This window comes from Salvelinus namaycush, chromosome 33 (genome assembly GCF_016432855.1).
Source record: "Salvelinus namaycush isolate Seneca chromosome 33, SaNama_1.0, whole genome shotgun sequence".
NCBI lineage: Eukaryota > Metazoa > Chordata > Actinopteri > Salmoniformes > Salmonidae > Salvelinus > Salvelinus namaycush.
In genome coordinates, this window is record NC_052339.1 from 18,250,029 (window position 1) to 18,266,964 (window position 16,936).

The window sequence follows — 16,936 nt, forward strand, 5'->3', positions numbered from 1 at the left end:
CAGGGCCTGGGTTTAAACAAACAAGGAAGAGAAAAGCTCAATTAATAGGGGAATATATAGGATATTCGAATATTATAGGCTGCAGCTCACCTTCAGAATGTCATAGAGAGGAATCCATATATCCCCATATGCATCGGAGTCACGTCTTTCGCAGGCATAGCTTGTTGTTACCATAAGGCATCACCGAGTTAAGCATTGTTATAGAACGCTTGATATCATTTGGATACGTTTCATTTATTTAAAGCAAACAATAGCTATCCTTTTTGCCATTTTCTTTAACAATGATATGTGTTACCCTCACTCAATTCGAGCCCTGGTTTTAACCAAACACACCAAACCCTTCCCAGACACGGAGATATTTAGTATGTGCATGCGACAATATTGGACTATTTGGCTATACCGAAATCAATGAATAGCATAATTGTGTCTGTCTGGTTGGCTTAACACTTATTTATGGGAATAGGAAGAAATAGGCTCAAATTCTCTGTCATTCTATGATTATGCCCATAGAAAATGTTGGTGCGTGCGTGTACATCTGCATCGGAGTTACAATGTTACAATCACTATGCAACCAACTGCCTATAGTAGGAAACCGAGTTTCTTATTAACAATTTGTCACCTGTTATCACACATGGCACAATCCCATAATTGTTACAATAAAAATAACACATTTAACATATGTTTGTATATTCCCGTAGAACTGTAAAAAAAAAAAGTAACATAATGTGGGCTTTAGAAAGAAGTGCTTTCATAAATGCATGGCCTCATTTCGCTGGAGCAGTGTAAAATAAGCTTTATGTCAATGATCCAGCCTTAACGAATTTAGTTTCTTTACATATCGAATTTGATTGTCCAACATCAGTTTCAGCATTTATTTATTTTGTCTCCAAAAAGTGGCCTCTTTCCTCTTCTGTTTTTCCCCCCAAAGTTACCGGGATGTCACGTGTCCTACTTATATCAATACACTTGTAACAACTTAAGTATTACGAAACTTATGTTCGATCAATTAAACCTCACGTAGCAAATAAGCCATTCATTTTTGTTGACCAAATTCGACACTCTCATTGGACATCCATACAAAAACTCCTTGCTTGGTGGGCGAAACAACGAACAAACGCCACCTGCTGGAGGGAGACCCATTTTCCGTCAAGTTGGGCCTCTCCCTTCCTCTTCCTCTCTGGTGAGAAGAACAGTCGTTCGCGAAATGCAGCCCTTGGAACGATTCGGTCGAGAGTTTGTTGAGCAGAGGCTGTGTACGTTTTGGTTTTACAAAGCTTTGTCCATCACAATATTCAATAATACATTAATTGCAGTCATACTTGCACCATGCGATCAATTGTCAATTCTAAACATGTATTTTTCCTCTCTAACTCATAGTCATTTTTTTTGGCGCACATATGACAGACAAGTGGTGGTCTTAGCACGTCTCTGCAACGTATAAAAACGAATTATGACTCTCGAGTCAGTAAAAAGAATCGTTAAAAAAGAACGAATCATTCGCGAACTGCACATCACTACCCTACAGTAACCTGCCCGGTCACTTCCATAAACGACCATCAGTTATGAGGTTAGGCTACTCTGCTGCATCCCACACCGCTGTCAAAATGCGTGTTTTGTGGGGTGGATTTATCATCCATTTCATTGCAATTTAGAACAATGGTCCGGCATCCTTTTGCTAGGTAGAAGCAAGCTAGTATGCTATGAGTCAGAGAGCTATCCGTTTGAACAAAATGATTAAACATGGCATTCGACAGAATTTGCTATGCCTTAGCACCATCACAAACCAGTTGAGTGCTGAACATATTTGAAAGACAGGTAAGTCTCGAGGATTTGTGTCTATTTAGGCTATGTGCGTTTATAATTTAAGCATAGACTATATATATTTTTATATTAGTTATTCTTTGACATTTAAAGGGAATGCTGCGGTTCGGCCAATGCGGCGTGAACTGGCCCATTCATGTTGTTGTTGGTTACATTGTTTTACATTAACATTATATTGCATCGATTGACTGCATGATCTTTGATTGTAATGCATCTGCCGTGTAATTGCAATATTACACGTTACGTCACAGCAGATGCTGCGATTAATAGCCTACATTTTGTTGGGTGATGATTTGCAAGTAAAGACCATAACATCCAACGTATCGCCACATTTAGCAACATTGTAGGAAAAAATTAATCTGACTTGAGTTGACCGACGCAAAATAGGCTTGTGGGCAGTTGTTACCGTAGGCGATTTGTTCTTTTCTAGAAAATAATGCAAAATAAGTAATAGTTTAATACATTTGCACCAATTAGCCTAAATATTGTGTTGGATGTGTTTTTATGTTTTGTGAACAAGAACCCCCCAAAAAAACTGCTACCATGTGTTGTCTCATTGCTGAAAATGTTAACGTTTCCATCATGACTGCCATGCACACTCAAACCTCCATTACTTCTTCTTCGTGTGGCCACTCCCATGACTTATTTGAAAATACTTGTAAAAGTCATTACATGTGTTGAGGCAGTTTGTTTTCGTTTCCTCTACCTTGTTGAGGCAACTGCATGACCCTGGATGTATCTTGACCTAGGCCTATTCCAACTTTTGTTGTTTATTAGGCTACTTGTAGATTTATTAGGCTGCTTGTATTACAATTACCTAGGCTTCTAACTGCCCCCTTATTCAAACCCTCATGTCATTCTCACATTCAAATAATATGAATGCATAGGCCAACTGTAGAAGGTGAGTTGAACAACTGTCATCAGCAGCATTGACACACTGAGTGGTAGTTATATAGATTTCATAGTGAGGCAAAAACTGTTGCTGAATTGCACTATGGACACCATTATGCGTCAGCTGTCTCTATATGTTGACATTTGACCTCAGTGTCCTTGCCTGGCTCCTGCAAGGAATTGACATCTATGTGCCCTAGGAAGCACTGCGTGTGTCTCTGTGTCAAACCAAATCATATAACTGCCCCTGCATGTGTTTCATGTGCTGCATCCAGTGGTGTAAAGTAAATAAGTAAAATACTTTGAAGTAGGCTACTAAAGTAGTTTTCTTGGGTATCTTTACTTTACTATTTATGTTTTTGACAACTTTTACTCCACAACATTCCTAAATAAAATATGTACTTTTTTACTCCTATACATTTTCCCTGACACCCAAAAGTAATCGATTGTATACAAGTTAAATCATTTATATAATAATGTATTTAAACCCACTCCCCCCATTGGTGTAATGTTAGCTAGAAACCGCAAGTGTCTATCCAGATAATGAAAAGGCACCCGTAAAAAGAAAGTTGAAGGAACTTGCATTTGCGGTGTGCATGATCATGAGTAAAGTCATTGTAGCCTATCATTTCACTTCCCCTGTGAGAACCATGAGCACGGGCTGACTTGGATTTGCTGTACCGCAGCCGAAGCCTGCCAGCAGCGTACCTACTAAAGGCTGCACCGTGTCCATACATGTAGAAAAAACAATGACGTATATAAACCCTGGATTGCCAATGCTATGTATTGGCTAGTGGGAGGCTTTGAAGCCACCGGTCAGCCATATTGGCACTCCCCAGAAGGAGCAGTCCTCCATAGGAATGATTGTAATTCTACAGTATTTCAAGGAAGTGTTTAAACAACAAAATTACATGTATGGGCCTTAGGATCTCGTCACGGTATCTCTGTGCATTCAAATTGCATTCGATAAAATGCAATTGTGTTCATTGTCCGTAGCTTATGCCAGCACAAACCATAACCCTAACGCCACCATGGGGCACTCTGTTCACAACGTTGACATCAGCAAACCGCTCGCCCACACGACGCCATACACGCTGTCTGCCATATGACCGGTACAGTTGAAATTTGGATTAATCCGTGAAGAGCACACTTCTCTAGCGTGCCATCGGAGGTGAGCATTTGCCCACTGAAGTCGATTACTAAGCTGAACTACTGTCCGGTCAAGACCCTAGTGAGGACAACGAGAACGCAGATGAGCTTCCCTGAGACATTTCTGACAGTTTGTGCTGAAATCCTTCACTTGTGCAAACCCACAGTCTCATCAGCTGTCCAGATGGCTGGTCTCCGATGATCCCACAGGGGAAGAAGCCGGACGTGGAGGTTCTAGGCTGGCGTGGTTACACGTGGTCTGCAGTTGTGAGGCCGTTTGGACATACTGCCAAATTCTCAAAAACGACATGGTTTATGGTAGAGAAATTAACATTAAATTCTCTGGCAACAGTTCTGGTAGACATTCCTGCAGTCAGCATGCCAATTGCGCACTCCCTCAAAACTTGAGACATGTGTGGCATTGTGTTGTCTGACACAACTGCATTTTATTGTCCCCAGCACAAGGTACACCTGTGTAATGAACCTGCTTTTAATCAGCTTCTTGATATGCCACGTGTTTTAGGTGAATGGATTATCTTGGCAAAGGAGAAAGGCTCACTAACAGAGATGTAAATAAATTTGTGCACAAAATTTGAGAGATAAGCTTTTTATGCATATGGACATTTCTGGGATCTTTTATTTTTAAATGTTTTTTGGTCGAGTGGTTCGACCTCCTCACTATGGTAATAACATATAATAAAGCACTGGAGTCCTCTAAAATGGAACCCAGGCCAGAGGGAGAACTAGAGATGGAGTGTATTTCAGGAAGATAAGGTATATGTCTAGCATAGCTGTTTCAGAGATGTACATCTTTGGAGTTCGACATGGAGGCTGGTTGACTTATCCAAAAGCCAATCAAATCAGCCCTTTATGCAAATTATTCCAGTGTGACAGACAGGCAGAGAGTGCAGTGGGAGCCATGACTCCCACACCAACTGCAGTAGCCTGCTGTGGCTGACATGCACTTGTTAACATCAGCCATGACACTGCTTTGTTGGCTGGGACCTTCGTTGTGGTTGAGGAAGCTGGAATTGGAGAAAATCTAGGTGCACTGACTGACTAGGTATATTTGTGAAACTTTGTGTAGGCACATCCCAAAGTATCACATTTTAACAATTCCGTCATCCTTGTTTTGTATAATGAGTAGGCCCCCGGTAGTGCGTGTATGCATAGGTTATACAAATAGGTCTAAGTGTAGCAATAGGATAGCCATGTTTTACAGATTCAAAAGTGGAGCATGCCTCTGTTTTTGTTGACATTTTCTTGGTACTAGGCCCACATTGAACCATTTCCATTCCAAGAAGTGTCCAAGTGTTCATAGCCTATATGATATGAATACACATACACACACACCACTACTAGGGCTCCTTAGTGGCGCAGCGGTCTAAGGCACTGCATCTCAGTGCTTGAGGCGTCACTACAGACACTCTGGTTTGATTCCAGGCTGTATCACAACCGGCCGTGATTGGGAGTCCCATAGGGCGGCGCACAATTGGCCCAGCGTCGTCCGGGTTTGGCCGGTGGAAGCCGTCATTGTCAATAAGAATTTGTTCTTAACTGACTTGCTTAGTTAAATAAAGGTTAAATTAAAAATAATAATTTACTAATGCGCTTGATTGTAAACCACACTGATTGAACTGGCTCACTGGGAGAGTATTCAGAAGGTATCAGGAGATGTCCTGTGTGAATGTGTGTGTGTGTTTGCTTTGCTTTCTGCAGTGCTGATGAATGTATCTCTGAGTGGCAGGATCGGGCTGGTTTACTGCCACACACCACTGCTAAGGCAGAGACGGGCTGTCTCCTGGGTCGTAGCCCCAACCGACGCTCTGCTCTACTGCTGCTGGGATCTGAGCCCTTACGGTCATGGATTCACAGTGTACTAGCCCATTAGCCTATCGACTGGTATAGGCAATAATAATAATAAAGTACATACATTTGACGTCGGAAGTTTACATACACTTAGGTTGGAGTCATTAAAACTCGTTTTTCAACCACTCCACACATTTCTTGTTAACAAACTATAGTTTTGGCAAGTTGGTTAGGACGTCTACTTTGTGCATGACACAAGTAATTTTCCCAACAATTATTTACAGACAGATTATTTCACTTATAATTCACTGTATCACAATTCCAGTGGGTCAGATGTTTACATACAGTAAGTTGACTGTGCCTTTAAACAGCTTGGAAAATTCCAGAAAATCATGTCATGGCATTAGAAGCTTCTGATAGGCTAATTGACATCATTTGAGTCAATTGGAGGTGTACCTGTGGATGTATTTCAAGGCCTACCTTCAAACTCAGTGCCTCTTTGCTTGACATCATGGGAAAATCAAAAGAAATCAGCCAAGACCTCAGAAAAACAATTGTAGACCTCCACAAGTCTGGTTCATTCTTGGGAGCAATTTCCAAACGCCTGAAGGTACCACGTTCATCTGTACAAACAATAGTATGCAAGTATAAACACCATGGGACCACGCAGCCGTCATACTGCTCAGGAAGGAGACGCGTTCTGTCTCCGAGAGATGAACGTACTTTGGTGTGAAAAGTGCAACTCAATCCCAGAACAACAGCAAAGGACCTTGTGAAGATGCTGGAGGAAACAGGTACCAAAGTATCTATATCCACAGTAAAACGAGTCCTATATCGACATAACCTGAAAGGCCGCTCAGCAAGGAACAAGCCACTGCTCCAAAACCGCCATAAAAAAGCCAGACTACGGTTTGCAACTGCACATGGGGGCAAAGATTGTACATTTTGGAGAAACGACCTCTGGTCTGATGAAACAATAATAGAACTGTTTGGCCATAATGACCATCGTTATGTTTGGTGGAAAAAGGGGGAGGCTTGCAAGTCAAAGATCACCATCCCAACCGTGAAGCATGGGGGTGGCAGCATCATGTTGTGGGGGTGCTTTGCTACTGGTGCTCTTCACAATATAGACATCATGAGATCATGAGGGAGGTAAATTATGTGGATATATTGAAGCAACATCTCAAGACATCAGTCAGGAAGTTAAAGCTTGGTCGCAAATTGGTCTTCCAAATGGACAATGACCCCAAGCATACTTCCAAAGGCTTAAGGACAACAAAGTCAAGGTATTGGAGTGGCCATCACAAAGCCCTGACCTCAAGCCTATAGAAAATTTGTGGGCAGAACTGAAAAAGCATGTGTGTGAGCAAGGAGGCCTACAAACCTGACTCAGTTACACCAGCTCTGTTAGGAGGAATGGGCCAAAATTCACCCAACTTATTGTGGGAAGCTTGTGGAAGGCTACCTGAAGCGTTTGACCCAAGTTAAACAATTTAAAGGCAATGCTACCAAATACTAATTGAGTGTATGTAAACTTCTGACCCACTGGGAATGTGATGAAAGAAATAAAAGCTGAAATAAATCATTCTCTCTCCTATTATTCTGACATTTTGCATTCTTAAAATAAAGTGGTGATCCTAACTGACCTCAGACAGGGAATTTTTACTAGGATTAAATGTTTGGAATTGTGAAACTGAGTTTAAATGTATTTGGCTAAGGTGTATGTAAACTTCCGACTTCAACTGTAAGTGTCATGTGTATACAGTAGAATCGTCTAGAGATCAAAACTAACATGCTGTGCTGCTGAGTAGAAAATGTAGGCCTAATTTTAGTAGCTGCATTTTACTGCATGAAAGGTACTGGCTGCATGCATTGGTATTCATAATGTAGCAACATGGTACAGTATGAAATAAGAGCCAAGAACATCAGGATGTTCAAGGGTGTCCAATCGCAGCAGCAGCAGCACCCAAGGCAGCATGACAATCTCCACAGCGCACCGTGTGTGCGTAATGGCTTCTGCTGGTCTGAGCTGGTGCTTGGTTGGCTGGTGATGTTTGAGCCAAAGGCTTATCTGTATGGATCAGTGCTTTCTCTACTCTGCATGGGTCAGAAAGGAAGATTCTACAGCAGAATGAGTACATTTTTTCTACTGTATGGGGACTAACTATACAACTCCAGACATCACTGTTGTGTGCTGAAGTTTGCCTTCTAGAATCCTGACAATAGAGGTCAATAGAAACACGCACAATTTATGTTTGATGCATAGGCCTATATGGTCAGATTTATGAACATTTTGCCCCAGTTACACACACCATATCTACACTGAGTATTCAAAACATTAAGAACACCTGCTCTTTCCATGACCGACTGACCAGGTGAATCCAGGTGAAAGCTATGATCCCTTATTGATGTCACTGTAATATCCACCTCAATCAGTGTAGATGAAGGGAGACCGGTTAAAGAAGGATTTTTAAGCCTTGAGACAATTGAGACATGGATTGTGTGTGTGTGCCATTTTAGAGGGTGAATGAGCAAGACAAAATATTTAAGTGCCTTTGAACGAGGTATGGTAGTAGGTGCCAGGCGCACTGGTTTGAGTGTGTCAAGAAATGCAACACTGTTTTTTCACACTCAACTTTTTCCCGTGTGTATCGAGTGGTCCACCGCCCAAAGGACATCTAGCCAACTTGACACAACTGTGGGAAGCATTGGAGTCAACATGGGCCAGCATCCCTGTGGAACGCTTTCAACAGTTTGTATAGTCCATGCCCAGGCAAATTGAGGCTGTTCTGAGGGTAAAAGGGGGTGCAACTCAATATTAGGATGGTGTTCCTAATGTTTGGTATACACAGTATATGCATGCCTTTGAACGAGGTATGGGGTGGCAGGTAGCCTAGTGGTTAGAACGTTGGGCCAGTAACCGAAAGTTTGCTAGATCGAATCCCTGAGCTGACAAGGTGAAGATCTATTGTTCTGCTCCTGAACAAGGCAGTTAACCCACTGTTCCTAGGCTGTCATTGAAAATAAGAATTTGTCATTAGCTGACCTGCTTAGTTAAATAAATGCCTTCACTTTTAATATTTAACCTACTCTGTTATAGTCCACTGTCAGTTCATATTTACTACCCGTATTGATCTACTACAGGGTCTCTGGAACAATTCCTGGGGGACATTCTAGGTGAAGTATATTTAGTTTATGCTTTGCCTGTACCCTGTCCCTGGCCATAACGTATGTTAGTATAGCCACAAACCGTATATTCTCCACAGCACTTCCTCTGTTGGTGTCAGTATGTCTCTTTGGACCAGTATGTCGGTTCATTAGCGTAAAGCACCCATCTTCTCCACTCCCTTAGTTTAACCAAGCCAAAGGTGAGTTCTGTTAAACATTGACTGACTTGGTTTTCACTGACTGACACATTTACCACCATCACACTGAGACCGTCACACCACTGTCATGCCATGGACTTGCAAGAAGTGAAATGTCTGGTGCAATTCAAATGGATAAACACAGGCTGAAGAAAATAACTTTTCTAGGATAAATAGTAGGTGAGTGAAGATCAACTCTGTTGATTTGGATTTATAAGTGATAAGCTTGAGGTTGGGCCAAAAAATGTTTGTGTTCCTTACTGCCTGTAACCTAAAACTTAGTATACTGCCTGTCTACCTAGTTGTATCCACAGTTGTTCTTTGTTTTGCCTATATGTTGTCTCAGTGCAACCTATTTGTGTTTTGTTGAATCTATCCAACTGACGGTTCACCTTTCACCCTCTTTCTCCCTTCCTCTCTCTCCTCCCACTCTCCAGTGGGCTTAGGCGGCCATGGACCTGTTCAGCCAGCTCATCCTGGTCATCTCGGTCACCAGTTTCCTCTCCTTCCAGTGGCTCTTCCACTGGGTCAGTCCCTGGGTCTCCACCCGTGTCAGCCCTGGCTTCTTACGCCTTGCAGACAAGCAGAAGGTGGAGTGGAACTCAAGGTATAGAACACTGGCTACTGGCTGCAACACACACTGATAATATGCTTCATGTGTCAGCACATTAATGCATACATTTTAGTGGATGTAGAATAGAGACATCTTCCATATTTCCATAATGGGCACGTTCACACTTGGTTCATGTTTTCGAACGTATCCACAAAATTGTGGGTCAGAGTATTTACAGTAAAGTGTCGACAGTCTGCTAAGTTGTTAATTTGTCAACTCCTCAAATCCAGTTGTTTTACACAGTTCATGACTTAATGTGGCTCCATATCTCACCAGATTTACTAATCAAAATATCTGACAAAAATACACTCTTATCACACCATATGGTACACTGTGTACCATGCACAGTTATGATATAAAATCCTTATGGTGTCAGTTATTATTATTATTACAACTGTCCATTTATTGACTATTGACTTGTCTGTCCATAGCAGAGTGTACTGTATACTGCAAAGCCACAGCTGTCTTGAAGATTACAGGTTACCCTCAGATGACCCTGTCTGTGAAGGTTCTGTAGTGGTCTTTCTCTAGCAGACTGGCAGGGAGATGTTGATGTGGGTAGTTACAGGAGGAGCGCAGACCTGGCTTACAGTAGATGCAGCCTAACTGAGTCCGCCTGAGCGCCTGATTTACTTGACAACCTGTCTAACATGCTTGACTGACTGACTGACTGACTGACTGGCTTTCTGCCTGTCTGACTGCCTGATAGCCTGCCTGTCTGAGTGACCCCTGAACGGTGTTTAATCTCCTGTTCTAATTGGGCTGAATCTGTCTGCCGGTGGCCGTGCAACCAATCAATTAATTCTACCTGCACTGTGCACAGGAACGCTTAATCTGCATCACTTATTAAAGTGTTTTATCACAGATTTGACAAGGGGTGTATGTGTTTTTTTAGGACAGTGTCCACGCTTCATGCCCTGGTGGTGGGACTCTGCTGCCTCTACATCCTGCTCTTTGATGACGCCATCAATGAAGACCCCGTCTGGTGAGGACTCTGTTGCTTTGTTGAAGTGCATGATGGAACCACTGTGTTGTGTATATACTATTACCCATTTGTGTCTCTTCCTGTCTTTTTCTGCCAACAGGGGAGATCCCACACTTGTGAAGATAAATGTTGGCGTGACAACAGGCTACCTCATATCTGGTGAGAACAAAGACACTTTAGTCTCATACACACTTGCAAAGGTCCTCGTTCACTACAGGACATCTTGGCAATCCCTAGCCACTCTTCGGCGACATTGGCAAAATTGGTTTTGTTTTGGCAAAATCGGTTTTGTTTTGCCTTTTTTGTCTGTACCAGAATTTTTGTTGTTGTTGCATTTCTTAACACTTTTGTTCAACTTGATGCAATATGCTCTGTTTAATATTATGTTGTTCTTTTCGTCTGTTTCCAGATCTGCTGCTAATATTTTACTATTGGAAGGCGATAGGCGACAAGTTTTTTGTCGTGCACCACCTGGCAGCGTTATATGCTTACTACTATGTACTGGTGAGTTCCCTATTGTCCAATAGCAGAACATGCAGGCAAGATGGGAAAGAGACAACTAAAGGTGAACAGCTGTGCCATGTCATGCTGGGTGATTGTGATGACAGGGCCAGGAGATTGGGTGTAAGGAGAGTGCTAACATGTTAACATAGTTCTGTTCCTATTAGCTCTGCTAGGACTCTGCTAGTGAGAACATGTGGCGCTAGCCTGCTGGCACTATTTTCACATGTTCTTCTAATGCATCTCATTAGCTAATCCTCAGCTGTTGAATATATGTGTATGGGAATCATTAGAATAGTATAGGGCCATACTGTTGGCTTGACAGTATCGTTCACCCAGGAGCAGGACTCTTGTGTTCTCGTGAAATTAGATAGCCTATGTGTTGGAAGTTATTGGGAATTGCTTTCGTTGGTAATGTTTTGTCTCATGTTAGGGATTGTGATTGACTGTGAAAAGGGTTGAGGTTATGATACAAGAAGTATGCATACATGTTGGTTAGGATGATCATTAGGGATAGTTTGGATTGAAAGAATGACTGATATGTTTGTTGATTTTTGGGTATTACCATGCTTAATTGGCACTGTCTAGTCAAGGAACATGCTTGTTTGTCTGGACAGTGACAATGGACCTGGTTATAACCACTGGTTATAATGGTGAAACAGGTTGTACGCCCAGCCATCCAGGACACTGCTGTTCACCCTTGGTCTGTAACCATCCAGATCACCAGGTTCTGTAGCTCATAACAGTGTTGGTATTTTTTGCATGGAATGCTTAATGATGGTAATGGCCGACACCCTCCTTCCCTTCCTCCTCACCTTTCCCTTAAGTCCTGCATTTATTTCACTGATCCCTCAGCCTTTTATGGAGCTGGACTGAGCTGTACTGAGCTGAGCTGTGCATGCCTCCATTTGTCCAGGCATTCCCAATGTTGGTGGAGGGGTCTCTAACAGTACTGTATGTGCATGCCAAAACAACGTTACTGCCTCTTACTGGTTTGTGGCAGAGATGAGTTCTGCCTCCTTTCTCTCAAACTCTTGTCCTCTGCCCCACTATTTCCAAAGCTGCTTCTTCCTAGACTGTTATGGCAGAGGACCCTTGAGAATAACTGAAATGTTGATGATGATGATGATGATAATAATAACACTTTGCCATGAATGATGCTTCAATGTGTCTCGTCTATGAATGTGTCCTCACTGTAATGCTTTAGCTCTGTGAGGGCTTGCCTACTTAACTTCAAGCCTCACGTGTCTCTGTTTTAAGAGTGGCCTTGTTTCAAACCAACCCATAACCTTAAATCTTTCTACAATAAGCTTAGCTGAGTTTATCCCTTAGCGTTGTATGCAAATTGTATTCATATCCAACTTGAATGACAAAAATGTACAGTGTATGCATTGCAAAACTACTCTGAGGTACAATGCATTTCAATGTACATTTGAGAGAAAATGTGAAGCAGATTCTTTTTTTAAAGGCCATACTGGTGTAGGCCATACTGTCACTGGACACACATGACTGCTTAGTACAGTCATGCTTGTTATTACTTAGCAAAATACAAAAACCAAGTAACTTTGGGACATACTATACACATTTGCTACAATCCGTTCAACTTAAAAGCCCTTTATAACTTACTAGTTGATGGATTGTACTTTTTTGGTGTGGCTTTCTATCAAAGCTGTTATGTCAGTATGTTGTTAATTTGGTGACTATTATTAATTGACCCAGCTGTTTTATGTAGATGTAGATTATGGCATATTAGATCATTGTAAAAAGAATAAGGCTATACCCAGAACAAGCAAACTAATTCATAGGCTAATATTTGATTGCTGTTTGATTTCTAAAGCGCATGTTATCAATGTTGTTGCTTCTTTATGCTTCTAACTATAGTTGCACCTTTCTCTCTAATCTGTCTGTCTCATAGAGATAGATAAGAGGACTCTAGTGCCCAAAAGCCAGTTTAAGAGTGGGCAGCGCCATTAAGGACATTCAACATTTTGAAGTAGTCAACTGGGTGGGACTTCCTATGGTTTAGGGGATCAGCTAATGAATTATACTTGTGAGCAAACATTCCATAATTGCAGGTGGCAGTAAATCGCCAACCTTGGGTTTATACCTGTTCAAACAACCCACTCCAGGTGGCAGTATGCACCCTTTCCATTTGTTTACCAACTCATAGAAGTCGTAGAAGAGGTAAGTTGACTACTTCAATATGGAGATGGCCTCAATGGCGCTGCCCATACTCTCACATACGCCATAATGGGACAGATACAATGTTGCGACCTCTAACTTTCTCTATGGTCTGTCTCTCTATCCTTTGCTAATACGGTTTCTCAAAATAATATAGTCCCACAATTACCAGCAAAACATTCATGCAAAAACTACCCAATTCAAATTAGGTTGTGTAAAATGTAAAAGCTTAAGACCAGGCCTGACTCCTCTAGACTGAATCCTTCCTGTCTTGTCTGCTGTTATTGCTGTTGTGCTACACTGAGCAGATATGACCTATCTGTCCAGTAACCGTATGGATTTACCAGTACCTAGAGGTCCTAGCATGGAGATGCTGGGAAAGTTCATATCCTCTCTGGTATATCTTGAACCATGTCCATATCTTGAGAGTAAGTATATGCCACGTATGAACTTTTGTTTCAGTCTTATAAGGTAAGTTTCCACTTTTGGTGTGTGCTAATTGGATAATATTGCCCTGTGTTAAGCCTGAAATACCAATAGGATATGGAAATGAGACTTGTTTTATGAGCAGATTTGTATACCACCCGGGCAGAGAGCGAGCTGATACCAGCACTCATGTCCGAGGGTGATAATATAGGGTCGATACCTTCCTATAACAGCTTGTGATTAATAAGCATCGCTCTTATGCATGGATAATCATTGCTCATTTGGCTAGTAGCTGAATGTCTACACGTCAAACCCTGGCTGTACGTGCACACTATGCTGAGCTTTACTTAACACTATGCTATTAGAAATGTTGCCAACCCATTCATGTTGTGTGTGCGTGTGCGTGTGCGTGTGCATGTGTGAAGGGACTGTAATTTAGCTGTTTCACCGACACCGTTTTTTTACTGAGTCACTAACTTCATGTGTTCTTTTAGTCCTGGAACCTCATTGCTGTCATCGAGGCTGTCATCGTAAATATACCCTCAATGATATGAATGAGCACTCCGTATATTGGGGTCTACTGAAGATGAAATAAGAACACAAACTAAATGTGGACCCTTAAAAAGCCTGAAGACATTAGCTGAGTCTCCTGAAAAATAGCCACGGAGCAGACCTATATCAGAAAGTGATTTAAATGATTTAATTTTAGATCCAAACCCCTCCAAAATGTCTCCTTAATTAATTGAAAAGTTCAGTATGGTAAAAGTGAGATCGTTTCCCCCAAAAAACTGTTTTTACCATTATCATGTGTTCTTTTGTTATTGATGTTGGATTAATCTTTCTGTACACACATGGTGTGAAGGCCTCCCTTAACTATACTGATGTGATGTTTGATCAAATGAAAGCATTTTGAGTACCTTTCTTTCCTGATTCATTGTTTCTCTCCATTTTCCTCTTTTTACCCTGTTCTTCCAGGGACAAGGAATGTTGCCTTATTTTGCTAACTTCCGTCTGCTTGCAGAGTTCTCCACGCCGTGTGTCAACCAGCGGTAGGTAGCAGATGTATATAAACCCATTGAATATGTCTATATTAGGTACCAACCACACTAAGGCCTGAGTTTAGACAGGACAGTGACACTCATGACCAATTGGCTCAGAAGCCCTGCAAAGCAGCTGCTGAAAAAATAAACCCTATTCATTTGTTAAGTAACTGTCCAGTGAAAATCTCACTTTTAATATTCTGCTAACTCACATCCAAATAATGTTGTTGACTCATCCTATACTCGTATGTGGCCAAAGCATAAATTGGAGAGGGGAAAAAACAAACTCCACCTCAAACTTGTATCTCAAACAGACTGTTTAAATGCTTTCTTTTTCCTCATAGAGGATGATGTGAACTGGTCGATCAGCGGTCGTTTCGCGTGAATATTTTTACTGACCACTATACGCCCACACCTGTTGGGGTACGCCCACACCCTTCCAACACAGAAAAGCTGCTTTTTAACATGCTTATTAACAAAAATTATTTCACTCATATTGTAATTATAGGTCATATTTCATACAAATCTGGGAACACTGGACAATTACTTTCATATATTGATTTAACTGGATGTTTTAAAGTTTTCTGTCCATCTGTGAGAGATTACCCTTTATATTGTTTGAATCCCATTAAGCCCAGAGTTAACTTCAGTTTTTCTCCTCCTCTACATCATTGTACTGACTGTCTTTCTTCCAGCTGGTTCTTTGAAGTGTTAGGTTACTCCAAGTCCTCCAGGCCCAACATCGCTAATGGGATGGCCATGGCCGTTGTCTTCTTCCTGGTTCGCATTGCCGTCATGCCTCTCTACTACAGCCGCATGTGGTCCGTGTATGGCACCGAAGCTTTCTACCGCGTCCCACCGGGAGGCCGCGCTGCCTGGATCATCTCCAGCATTTGTCTGGATGTCATGAACGTCATGTGGATGCACAAGATCGCCCGCGGCTGCTACAAGGTCATGCGCTCGGCCCGACGACACAAAGTGGGGACACAGGAGAACGGAAAGACTGACTAAAAAGCAAGAGGATGGTTGATGTTATGGGTAGGGAGAGCCCATTGAACCACTGTCCCCTTTTAGTGCACAATTGGATTAGTAACTTTACCTGACTGGGACTACTGTTTCAGTGTCAACTAACTTACAAAAAGCTAAGTCTTGCACTGACTGAACTTTATGGTAGTGGACGCAGGACATTGATGTGGACAAAGGGGCAATATCTTGGGCAGTGATGTGTATAACTGCCTCTTAGCAATACTTCCTGTGCATGGCAAATTTACTTTTCTGTTGCATTTTCTCACAAAGCAGCATGTCTGGGATGATGTCCGTTTTTCCCAAACGCTTCACCAAGTCAAACGTTTACTGCTTGTTCTAGACCATAGACTCAAATGTGTGAATGGTCCTGTGCTCCCCAAAACAACTTGAAGCACCTCCCTTTCATTTGGCTTTTTATATACATTTGAAGTCGGAAGTTTACATACACCTTAGCCAAATACATTTAAACTCAGCTTTTCACAATTCCTGACATTTAATCCTAGTAAAAGTTCCCTGTCTTAGATCAGTTAGAATCACCACTTTATTGTAAGAATGTGAAATGTCAGAATAATAGTAGAATGATTTATTTCGGCTTTTATTTCTTTCATCACATTCCCAGTGGGTCAGAAGTTTACATACAGTCAATTAGTATTTGGTAGCATTGCCTTTAAATTGTTTAACTTGGGTCAAATGTTTCGGGTAGCCTTCCACAAGCTTCCCACAATAAGTTGGGTGGATTTTGGCCCGTTCCTCCTGACAGAGCTGGTGTAACTGAGTCAGGTTTGTAGGCCTCCTTGCTCGCACACGCTTTTTCAGTTCTGCCCACAAATATTCTATAGAATTTAGGTCAGGGCCTTGTGATGGCCACTCCAATACCTTGACTTTGTAGTCCTTAAGCCATTTTGCCACAACTTTGGAAGTATGCTTGGGGTCATTGTCCATTTGGAAGACCCTTTTGCGACCAAGCTTTAAGTTCCTGACTGATGTCTTCAGATGTTGCTTCAATATATCCACATCATTTTCCTCCCCCATGATGGCATCTATATTGTGAAGTGCACCCAGTCCCTCCTGCAGCAAAGCACCCCCACAACAGGATGCTGCCACCCCTGTGCTTCACGGTTGGGATGGT

At 41.9% G+C, this 16,936-nt stretch overlaps 1 protein-coding gene across 6 annotated transcripts; it reads left to right on the forward strand.

Annotated features, from left to right (window-relative positions):
• The first annotated feature begins 1,563 nt into the window (after positions 1 to 1,563).
• LOC120028019 (TLC domain-containing protein 4-B-like) lies at positions 1,564 to 16,318 on the forward strand. 6 transcript variants are annotated; one of them, XM_038973135.1, is made up of 8 exons: positions 1,564 to 1,815; positions 9,473 to 9,642; positions 10,080 to 10,127; positions 10,544 to 10,633; positions 10,734 to 10,792; positions 11,043 to 11,137; positions 14,717 to 14,790; positions 15,477 to 16,318. In XM_038973135.1, the coding sequence occupies exons 2-8, from the start codon at positions 9,488 to 9,490 to the stop codon at positions 15,790 to 15,792; spliced, it is 837 nt and encodes a 278-aa protein (XP_038829063.1). In that variant the 5' UTR covers positions 1,564 to 1,815; positions 9,473 to 9,487; the 3' UTR covers positions 15,793 to 16,318. The 6 variants fall into 6 exon arrangements, with proteins under 6 accessions (XP_038829063.1, XP_038829062.1, XP_038829064.1 ...); XM_038973134.1 differs by lacking the exon at positions 1,564 to 1,815 and adding an exon at positions 9,062 to 9,215; XM_038973136.1 differs by lacking the exon at positions 1,564 to 1,815 and adding an exon at positions 9,062 to 9,215 and having other exon boundaries at positions 10,083 to 10,127.
• The last annotated feature ends 618 nt before the right edge of the window (positions 16,319 to 16,936 follow it).

Excerpts from the sequence above, each read along its gene's own strand:
- LOC120028019 (XM_038973135.1), top strand. The coding sequence starts at position 9,488 with ATGGACCTGTTCAGCCAGCTCATCCTGGTCATCTCGGTCACCAGTTTC. Across the intron at positions 10,793-11,042 it reads AACAGGCTACCTCATATCTG|ATCTGCTGCTAATATTTTAC; the intron begins GTGAGAACAAAG and ends GTCTGTTTCCAG. Across the intron at positions 14,791-15,476 it reads ACGCCGTGTGTCAACCAGCG|CTGGTTCTTTGAAGTGTTAG; the intron begins GTAGGTAGCAGA and ends TCTTTCTTCCAG.